The 11,416-nt window shown below is 40.6% G+C and overlaps 1 protein-coding gene across 1 annotated transcript in view; it reads right to left on the bottom strand.

The window, feature by feature from the left end:
• LOC144527355 (glucocorticoid receptor-like) overlaps positions 1-7,803 on the bottom strand; it is a 74,101-nt gene extending 66,298 nt beyond the window's left edge. The window contains exons 1-2 of the mRNA XM_078265296.1: positions 7,313-7,803; positions 4,208-5,448 (exon numbers count right to left, since the gene is read on the bottom strand). Coding sequence (XP_078121422.1) covers positions 4,208-5,439 — 1,232 coding nt within the window. The 5' untranslated portion in view covers positions 5,440-5,448; positions 7,313-7,803. The remainder of the gene's footprint in view (positions 1-4,207; positions 5,449-7,312) is intronic.
• Between the last annotated feature and the right edge of the window lie 3,613 nt (positions 7,804-11,416).

Consider the following 11,416-nt stretch of genomic DNA (forward strand, 5'->3'; position numbering starts at 1 on the left):
ACTCAATACACCTCCTTAGTGGAAGTCTGTGCATTTTCTAGTTTTCTATTTAGTCAAATTGGATTTAAAAATGACAATTAAATGAGAATATTTTCATTTTTTTTGTATTAATAAAATACCCCAAAACATTTTAAGTATGTTCTGTCATCTATTATTCCATTACTTTTCCTGATGTTTTAAGTTTTTGCTGTGTTATCGTTTCAGTATTGGTATTGAGATATTTAGGCAGGTACCAAAGTCATAATTTTGGTCTCATGACAACACTAGTCCACAACAGGTTGCTCTGCATGCAATGTTCTAATGTGTAAAAAATGTGTTATAAATTTACATTTGCAAAACCACAACACATTTAAAGATATCTATTGAAGATATTCATTCTAAAGTAAAATGTCTACCTTGGGAACAGTGTAAGACCATAGACTGTATAAAATATGGATGTAGCCTCCGTGAATTCACCCATAGGTTTCTGAAGAGCCAAAATTAAGCTCAAAGTAGGCGGCTCCCGGTGGATCCTGCCATCCCCATATGGCAGTGCCTGATGTTGGCTCATCCAAAAATGGGCAAAGAGGTGGGGCGTGCAGGAGCTAAGGTGGGCTGAAGGAAGCCTATAGTCTATGCTCGCCTCCTGTGACGATAGCCTACCTGTCACTCAAAGCGGAACAACCTTAATTATGCAAAACAACCCTCAGCTGTCATCAAAGGTGAACTTAGCTATAGAGCCTAAAAAAATGTTTGTACCAGGCTGTAAACATGTTAAATTTTGCTGTAAAGTTCAATTCATCTGACTCCCTTTTGGAGACAGCCTGAAGTGGCCGCTCAATGGTGTTTTAAGCCCCCAATGTCGACTTCAAGGCAGCGCTGCGACCGTTGACTTCAAGGCACTTAAACCTAACCTTAACCATAGCCTAATCCTAGTGCGACGTTGGGTGCTTAAAACACCAAACACCATTTTGAACCACCACAACTTTACCATCAGCAAACCCCAGTTTAGCAGAACACAATACTATGTTATGATGCATTGGGGCAGGGACAATATGCTTTTATCCCGATTCAATTTGTATTACAGTTTTCATTTATTGCGATTCAATAGTAACAACCGAATGTAACCGCAACCGCTCGAGTCTAATGTAATCAAGCGGTGTCTTGGTACCTGGCGGGGGAAGTAAACGCATGATCACCAAATAAAATCAACAAATAATCGTGATAATTAATCGTGATCTCAATATTGATCAAACTAATCGTGATTATCATTTTGGCCATAATCGTGCAGTAATGCAGCATACAACCAAAGTGAAATGAAGCACAAGTAAAGAAATAAATGTATATATACTTAATGGAAGGAGTATCATGCTACTTAACTGTATGTTAAACAATGAATCTTAAACAATGTTTCAAAAGCCTTATTTCACCCTGGGCATGAAGCAACATTTTTCCATTTGATTATCAGTTACATAACAAGAGGCTTGAGTCAAGAAATGTGAATGAGCCAAACTGTGTTTCAACTGTGCTGAGACTTCCAATCGAACAGCTAGGCGAACTCCAATATATACAGTACAGTTCATCGAGTCCGTTAATATGCTAACTCATGTGATAACCAGGGAGCCAGTATTTTTTCCCTTCTCATTCCTATTTCACCTTTATTTTTTTATTTTTTTGCAGGCAAGTCATTAAGAACAGGTTCTTATTTACAATGGCCTACTTTGAGATATACTAAGCATTATACCTACACATCAAATAATGCAACAGCTTACAATCTACAGTATATAGAATACAGTACTGTATTAGGATGTCATAGTTTGCTATGTTATGTTGGATTGCATAATGTTGTGTACAGGTCCTGTGCATTAAGAAATCTTAGAGGCCCATTGACACAACAGTATGTGTCTATAGTAAACCTCAGTCTGAATCTGAGACCCAAATTCTGTTTCAGAGCAGAGCTGAAACAATTAGTCTTTCAATCAAAAAGTTATTTAATGGAAGGAAAATTAATCTGCAATTAGTCCTTTTTCAAGCAAAAATTAAATTTAAAAAGTATCATTGTTGCACCTTCATCATCATCAACTTGTGTTATTCAAACTGAACTGCATGGCAATATTTACTCTAAGCATTGCAGTGACACAAACAAGTTTAATAAAAAAAGGGCATTAAAAGTCTAATCCAGTGTGTTTGGCCTTTAGGCTCATTACTAAGTAGTCTTATTTTACGGGATATTTGGTCATTGTAATCTAAAAATAAAAAGCATTATAATTTCAGAGAACATGATAATTTAAGAAATGAGAATACTAAATCGGTTTGTTTTCGTCATTAATATACTGTAAGGGCTTTTGCACTGCACTGTTTAGACCTTGCAGAATGTCAGTGCCCTACATCACAGGAACACTGTAGGAAAACAAACACCATGCTGGTGCAGTGAGCAGCAACGTACCAGAAAGTCACTCGGGTAAAACAGAAATGTGGCACAGATTCTTGGCATTATCAAATTCAGTTTTTCAAAACAACACTGTTTGTTGTTTGATTGACTTAACAAGTGCAAGTGAAGACACTTGTTGTGGCCTGACCAGAAAAGCAACACAAAAAAAACAACAGAAAACGTCATGAACTGATTAAAATGCTGCTTATTAGGATGCCATCTTTGCGTTTTTACAAAGCTTTGTCAATTGTCATAAGTGTTTGTGGTCACAATCAAGTCCACTATAGAAAAGATGACTATGACTAAACTATGACTAAAAGACTTTTCCACAGTTTAAATTGACTAACAGCACAACAACACAGGAGCATATCAGTGTGACAGCAGGGAGCTAACAGAAGCTGACACCCATGTTCATCTTTGACTTGTTTACAAAGCAGCCTGAGCCTCTCACACCTCAATGGCTCTTTCAGAAGGCCAGTACAGATTCACATTATTAATCAAACACATCTTGTGATCATGACTTTCTCCCAGAACTCATTTATCTCACAGTAAAACATGACCATACTGCATCCTCAGAAATGCACACATCATGATTTCTTAATGAGTCATTTCCTGTAGGAATGACACATTTACGTAACTGTGATATCTTTAAAACAAGCACCATGTTACAAAACCACTTTGGAAAAATTCCAGAAGGTGGAGCATGGTGAAATTAGGACATCTGATTCTGAGCGTGTAACCTGGCAACTAATGCATCACCTTTTTCTCTTATCTGCCTCTGACAATATTCAGGTAAATGAAGGAGAATGTTTTCCTATATTTCATTTGTCATTACATTCCTTAAATGTGAGGTGAGTGATGTGGATGAATTGGAGGAATGTGTGTCCTGCTGTGTCTGCCAATTGGAAGCAACAAGATGCCAGATGCCCTCCACCCCAGGGGTTCTAGCACTTCCCTCACAAAGAATAAATGTCACAGACAAACATACAAGAACACCTGAGTACTCTTTTTGGGCCTTATTGGAGTGAGTTTTTCTTTTTTGCTAGACTCACACTAGAAAACTCAGGCCTAAATGCTGTGAAACGCACCTAGTTGTCCTACACAAGGTGTCCTGCAGGGTACTCAGGTGCACTAATACATCACTCCGAGCTTGATTTGATTTCAGGAGCATAAACAGAGACAGGATATTTTCTGTGGGGTTGCAGGAAGTGCAACAAAAAAAAAGAGAAAAAATTGAAGAGAAAATAACATTCTCTCAACTGTCAGGTCTAACTTATGATTCCCATATTTTTAAATCAAATGGAAGTTAATGGAATTTATTTCCGGCTAAAATTATTTACTCTAAGCATTGCAGTGACACAAACAAGTTTCATAAAAAAAGGGCATTAAAAGTCTAATCCAGTGTGTTTGGCCTTTAGGCTCATACTAGATATATTACTAGAACAGCTTCTGTTCTTAATATATCTTCCAGACAGATTTCTGGGTTAGGGTTAGGGTTATTTCCTGACACAGAGAAAAGGTGGCAAAGATTTCCAAAAACAAACAGGTCACTGAGTTTGGCTCACAGTGCCTACTCTGAGAAAACGTATGACCGCTAAGGCTACAGTACAGCATAAATAATCTTCAACTGAAATTTGCACTGAAACTTGTAAATATTTTTGACATTTAACAAGCTCAGCAAATACCTTGAGAGCACACAAATACAAAGTCAAGCGTACCATGAACGAAAGCAAACACCAAACCCGCCACAGAGAGAAAAGTAAACAGGACAGTATAAAGTCATTCCATGAGACGTACCTGGAGAAGCTGACAGAAAAATTTGCCACAGCTGCGGCGGAGGGGATCCCATCGTCACCCCTCTGTAACCCGGACAACTCTCCAAACCTGTTGCCCCTGACCCAGTTCTCCCCCACCAGAGGGAGGTTTGGGTAAATGCCAAAAGGCTCCTGGTCTTGTTGGGACACTGTGGAGGACGGGTTGGCTCTGTAGTGGTAGCTAGGTCCTGCACTGAGAGCCATAGACGAGGGCATGGCGCCTCCTCCATGGAGAGAGCTCATGCTGCTCTGGAGACACTGCGACTGGCAGCAACCAGCGCTGTCCTGCTTCTCCTGTTTCACAACACCGGGAGTACGGATGTGGGTGAAAGAGTTGTTGGGATCCTTCTCTTCCTTAATCATAACGCTGGAGAGAAGTGATGCAGGCTGCTGCTGATGGTGAAGCTGATGTTGCTGTTGCTGTAGAAGGCGGTGCTGCTGGTGTATGGGGTGGTGCTGCTGGCCCGTGCCATTCACATTGGTACAGTTTACTCCATTACCCACGAGAGGCTTTGTTTCCCTTAGCAAGCCACTGACCGAACCACCACCACCCCTGCTGTAATTTAGGATGTTATCCAAGTGTGCCACTTCTGAATCCAACTCAAAATCACTGATTTCTGGCAGAGAATTAGAAAGGTCCAGGTCCTGCCAAATCTCGGTATCCTCGATTAGGCCACTGCTGTTGCCATCCAAATCACATGGAACAGCGACTGTGTGTCTGCTGTAAGTTTCCAAGTCTTTATCCAGAGAAAAATCCCCCTCCTGCTTGATGTGCTGGGAAAAAAGGTTGGGCAGAGGGAGGTTGCCAAGGACGGAGGAGACTGAGGTGCTGATGACTGAGGTGGACATCTGGTTGAGACCGGAAGTACTCTGTTTCAACAACGGCAAGTTGTCCTCCATGTTGAAAACACCAATATCCTGGTGTTGTTTCTGCATTTTGATGATTTTACCCTCCTCTATGTCTGATCCCTCACACAGGACATGATGCTGAGGGGACTCAAAGAGGCCTCCAAGCTCCCCCTGGTCTTTGGTTTCACCCTGTCCATTTGGGGCCACTGTGGGCTGGGGCAGAGACCCGGGGCCAGACAGGTGCGTTGCAGACTGGAGCCGTGAACCAGCCGTGTCATCCATATCTCTGCCTACTCCGGCTCCTGTCACCCCAAATGTCAGGCTGTCGTCTTGATTTCCGTTACGCTTTAGTCCACCCTGATCCATTTCTTTATCCTGACAGTACAGTGAGGGTGAGGCAAAGAGTGCACAACACACACAAAGTGAGAGAGAAAAGAGACAAGGTTAGGCTAGAGAACAGAGTTTATACTGGATTAGATGATACATACACAGTGGCTACTATATATATATATATATATATATATATATATATATATATATATATATATATATATAATATTGATCGTTCATTGTGATAGGTGTCTTTAAATATCGGCATTAACAATTTGTTTTGGTGCAGTTGAAAAAGCACTAACAGTGCAAGGCTCACATCTACCATGCCTCTGTCAAGGCTATTCTCTTATTTATTTATATTTTTCAAGAAATGACAGCAGCTGTATCAAACAGGCCATATCCTCCTCTCACACCCACACTGGAGCACTATGGCAAAGACACAAATGGCACAGACCAGGCTGAGCAAAATCAGTATAGAAAGAAAAGGAGACCACAGCCATTACATACCATAAGTAACTATAATGTTCATGTTATTTCTTTGAACTGTGCCCTCCCCTCAAATCAAGCAAGAAGTGCAAGACCTGCCCAGACATAACTTGTGTAACAGGCAGTGCCTCTGACAGTCCCACATACAGCCAGCATGTGTGGAACAACATACATCTGTCCAAAGAGATTAACCCACTATGGGCCTCTAGGCATTTGCGGGAGTCAGTAATAACTGTCCGTTTGCAAAAGAGACAATTCAGTCAAGAGGCCGATTACAAAATAAGGTTTAGGGTTATAAATTTAAAATGAAATGAATGCAAGTAGTGCATGTGGCAGCAACATCTCCAAAGGAAAGCTCTATGCTTGTAAGTGTTCTGCAGCTCATTAATTTAACTGTAGATCATTAACAATGATAGCAAAGAAAAGAAATGACCAGGCATGCTGTCACTTGCGGCAATTTGTCTGTTTCAAAGTCAGTGCTTCTGACTAAACATTACAAAACAGGCCTAACATCCCTGAGCATTTTGAACTTTGTCTGCCATTTAAATGCAGTAAATGTCAAATATAAAAGCTGTTACCTTGAAATAATGCATACTGAGTAGTTAGACGATTGGATAATTTCCTGAGGATTTCTGATCAATACAATGCAGACGATTGGCTCTATTGTATCTGTATGTTGCCTCAAGCAGCGGTCGTGACATTCTTAGAAGACATGACTCCATACATAATGCTGATACTATATGGACAGCGGTTTGTTTGCAACGCTTCCTTTGCACATATGCTGCTGCTCAGTGGTGTTAAGTTAGTTCCAGTAGGTCTGTCAATGGTTTCTTTACAGAAATAAGGGGTGATTTGTTATTTGTATGGCACTCCCGAGTCCCTGGTGGAGAATTAGGAAGATTTTTTATTTTGGTCATTTCACCACTTTTCCCCCCGCCCACACGGCTCTGTACTGTAATCAATAGCCTACTGCATGCAGACTATATGGGACACAATCTTCTCTATAAGGTAGCTGGTGTGATGCATTTTAGAGAATTTAACGATGGTCCTTGGCATATCAAACAAAAAAAGTTGACTTCCTACTTTTTTCACCGAACAGCACAACACATCATTACAGCATTAGTGCAACCTGTTGGCTACGATGGGAAATTGCACTGATCACACGCCTACACAGACGGAGAGGCTGATAAGCTGCCGTTCTGTTTCAGTTTGTGCAACATTTACTCTTTCTTACACAAAAACAAGACAGTTCATCCGAGTGCTGGACAAACAGTTATTGTCAGTGCACGGTACAGAGCTGTCAGTGCGCCCACGCAGCATCGGGGACGCTCATAGTCGGCCTACCCCGAGGGATCTGTCGATATTTCTCCACGGTGATATAAATGACATGACACGTAGTTGCATTATTAACAGAACGTACCTGTAGTGAAAGAGGAATGCGCTCCGCCGATTAGGTCATCTTCTGTCAGTCCAAGTTGGAGAAAAAAGTGAGAAATAACGCAATTTCCACACAGTCAAGCTTTTGACTAGCACTCCTTCCTTGCAGTAATATTGCGTGGTGAAATGTCAACCGAATTTATTACCATCTATCTCCCGGTACGGCAGAAAAAATCGTCCGCAATATCAACTATTTTATAACTAAAGTCAACAACGTCGTTGACCTAGCTGGAGCTGGCGACATGCACCGTGTGCGCCGTTTCGCAGATCTGTCGATAACTTTTAACGCATGTCGTCTGTAGGAGGAAAAAGTGATCGATCACTCACTCGCATGCGACTTCAGTATAATTCCGCAATGAATCCACAGATCTGCGGCGCGATATTCTGTTCTTGCGCTATTAAACCCGTGAGTACATTACAGTTATATAATCCAGCAGTGCTGCCCTGGCGCACTCAACTGCAAACTCAGGCAGGGCAGGGCGGACAGTTAGTGAAATGGTGTCAAGCTCAATGGAACAAGTGGAGCGCTTCGGCTTTGTCTTTTCAGAATAAAAGCTTTGTTGTTGCAACGATCACAATGATCGTTACACGATTAGCCTACATATGAAAAAATGTTCGGAGCTTTTTTAAAGACGATACAATGTACAACAATGGCCAAGGTTTCCAAAACAGATGGTATCATTATAGCCTTTTGTTCAGTTCTGTTTTTCACAGCGAGCTAGTTGGCTTTTATTTTAAAGCAGAATAGCTCAGCTTCCTGTCAATTTGTGTTTATCTGTGGTAAATTGACGCAGCTGTTAGTTTGACACTTGCCAGTGAACGCCCCTTTCCCTACTGAAACTCTCTCTGCTGAGGAATCTGTCAAAACGTGTCTCCGTAGGCCACCGCGTTACCTCCTGGCATGGTGGAGCCAGCTCTGGGTAGTAATACCGTAGGCTACGATCTGCTACAGCGTCTTCAATCGCCAAACCAAGAATAGTTAGTACAATTCTCTTTAAAGCTTTGAGTTCCCAAAGTTCATGTCCCATTTGGAGGGCAAGTGTGTGTGTGTGTGTGTGTGTGTGTGTGTGTGTGTGTGTGTGTGTGTGTGTGTGTGTGTGTGTGTGTGTGTGTGTGTGTGTGTGGGGGGGGTCTATTTTTCTTCAAACGAGAGCAATCACGATTTGGCTATTAGAATCCAGGTTTCATACGTTATATCCTCAACTATGAAATTAACTCTTAAAAATAAAAATATCTTCCATAGAGATTGAGTCTTGAAATGTATCACAATAAAATAGCTAGTTTTTGGTAATGTAAGGTCTTGATCTACCGTAAAGCAGGTACTTGTATTTAATTACTTGAGTATTTCCATTTTATGGTAGGTCTCACGCCACTTCGTGAAATGGTCACGTTATTTTGATTTATTGATTTGTGTACAGGTCACGATTTTCGAACGTGACCATTTCACGAACTGCCATGACACTGGGCTGGGTAGGCCTACACTTAATACATCCACGCCACTACTTTTTAGAAGCCAATATTGTAATCCACTATATTTATTTGACAACTTTAGTTACTTACTATGCAGATTCAAATTATCAATAAAAATGATAAATCAACTAATAAATGATGATGTATTATTAAAGGTTAAGCTACCAGGTATATAAAGTAGTCAATATGAGCTCCACCTTAATCAGCTGCAACATTAAAGTGATGAACACGTTAAAGCGTCAATCATTTATAATCCACTGATATATTATTCTGAAATGGGCCATTCTGCATAATGAGTACTTTTACTTTTGGTAGGCTACTTAAAGTATATTTTGATGCTAATGTGAAATACAAAGACAATTTACAGTACTTGTAGAGGTGTGAGAGGCCAACATTGTTCCAATCCTTTTAATGCATTAAAAGGGCCTCTTTGACAAACTGACCAGTGACCTTTCAGTGACAATAACACCAGTATACAGTTCTGTTGGTCCCCTTCAGCAGACGTCTTCAGTTAGAAATTCATTTTCCTGATGGCACCTTAGTGGACCAGAACAATGGACTAATTTGAGTTATGTGTTCTGCAATTGTTCTGAGTCAACCTAGGTTAAAATGATGAAGAAGAAGAAGGAGATGATAGGAAGGGAAGTGGACAGTCCAGGTGTGCAGACAGGCACGAACGCCCATGCTGTTCTATCTGCAAGAAAAGAAACAAGGATGGGCAGACATAAACCAACTATGCCAGAATAAGAAAGAAGGAAAAGGGGCAGGGGGAAGGGGGGCAGGTGTGGATCTCCATGCAAGTCATTCGATTAGAGGGAGCAGAGTGTGTTCTTTGCATGTGGATGTCTCATTAAGAGCTAGCGTGGCTGGAGAGAGGCAGGAGCTCCCCAGGGCCTGAGAAAACCACACTGTTCTCAAAACATCACAGGGAACACTGTGAGTTTTTAATGCTGGGTAACAATGGGTGATCCTATTTACCAATACATATTAAAAACACTGGACATGTGGTGCTTCATGTGCATGTATGTATAACTTAGAATTCATGGAGAAATATGTTACTGTGGTTGTGTAATACACCTTGCTCTATACATAGAAGGTTACACTAATCTGTAGAGACAGCTTCATGTGAATATATATTGATTAATGTACACTCACATGTGCTTGTGACTAATGGAGGCCCAAGTTTGGGTTTCAAATGTTCTTGACCTTTGAAAAAAAAAGTATCTCAGGACAACTTACTCATACTTTTAAGTATTTGACTAAATTACAGGTCAGCTCATTCAATTCACAAACAGTTTCTTATTGATCCCAGGGACGTCTCGTCATGTTGATGTTGCAACCCTTTGGTTTAATTTTCTGAGGATTTGAGATTTCTGCCACCACCCAAATACAATGGAGGAGTCCTTCCAGAAAAATGCTGAGTTTTTTTGTGATTGTTGCGGGCAAAAATCCTTGATTATGCGGCATGTTTTCTTAAAAAATGCGATGGCATACGCGGGATATTTATGCAATTTTATGCGCTGAAATTGCAGGAACTTGCAAAAATTGTGAGAACTTGCAAAAACAGCGGTTTCATCATGGCTTCATCGCGGGGTTTTGCAGCTTTTCGATGATGTTCACGTCGCGTAATTACGTCACTTCATAATGTGGCGAAAATGTGTGGGGAAAAATGGCTGCTCTTGTGTGAAGTAAACGCAACATTTTTCAACTTTCTGCTAAGATATATGTGACTTTTTTGCAACGAAAATGCGGGGATTATGAAATCATGCAAGCCCCGCATATTTTGCGCGGAAATCGGCTATTTATGCGGCAAAAGTGCGGCGTATTTGAAAAAATGCGGCCCCCGCATAAATAAAACTTTGGCTGGTTATGCATTGAATTATGCGATCGCATAATCGCGTTTTTCTGGAGGGACTGTAAAGGAAATTTTGTTTGTGGTGCTCACAGTATTAAAAGATGTCACCCTAACCCAAAAAACAATGTCCCATTTACACTGAATAAACTTAAAATGTCACAGTGGCAATTTTTTTTATTGTGAACTATTTAGAGTAACCTAACATGAAAACTTTATATTATGGAAGCAGTGGATATCAGTAGAAAAGTTCTGCAAATAAAACCAAAACCAAACATTTCTTCATAGATAGAGACTCATCGGGTTGAGTGGGTAAATATATTGTTTGTGATTTAATACTGAACATGTTTGGGTTCCCTTTAATTACAGGTATTTATTGGATATGTTCTGCTTTTATTAGACTGTTGATAGGAAATGAGGACAGAGACACATGGGGAATGACATGCAACAAATGTGTGTCTGCTGGACTTGAACCTAAGAGGCTGTTGGCAACCAGGGCATTTTATCCTCATTATAATCCAAAGGGGCACATTTCCAAACTCTGAGTTTTTAGTTTATTGTCAATGAAGGTCATTTGAGTAACAAAGAGCAGACAAGTCCATCGTTTAAGTGGCTGAAAACAAATTTGTTTTTACTCCCCCCTCTGAAATCTCTAACCTGAACACTTGCCAAATTCTATCCAATGAACAAGCAACTGGCAAGTCCACATAGACCTTTTGTGCTAAACCCTGATTTGTAATTAGGCTGCAAAGTGAGTATTGAGGC

The sequence above is a fragment of the Sander vitreus genome, chromosome 13 (assembly GCF_031162955.1).
Source record: "Sander vitreus isolate 19-12246 chromosome 13, sanVit1, whole genome shotgun sequence".
In the NCBI taxonomy this organism is placed as follows: Eukaryota; Metazoa; Chordata; class Actinopteri; order Perciformes; family Percidae; genus Sander; species Sander vitreus.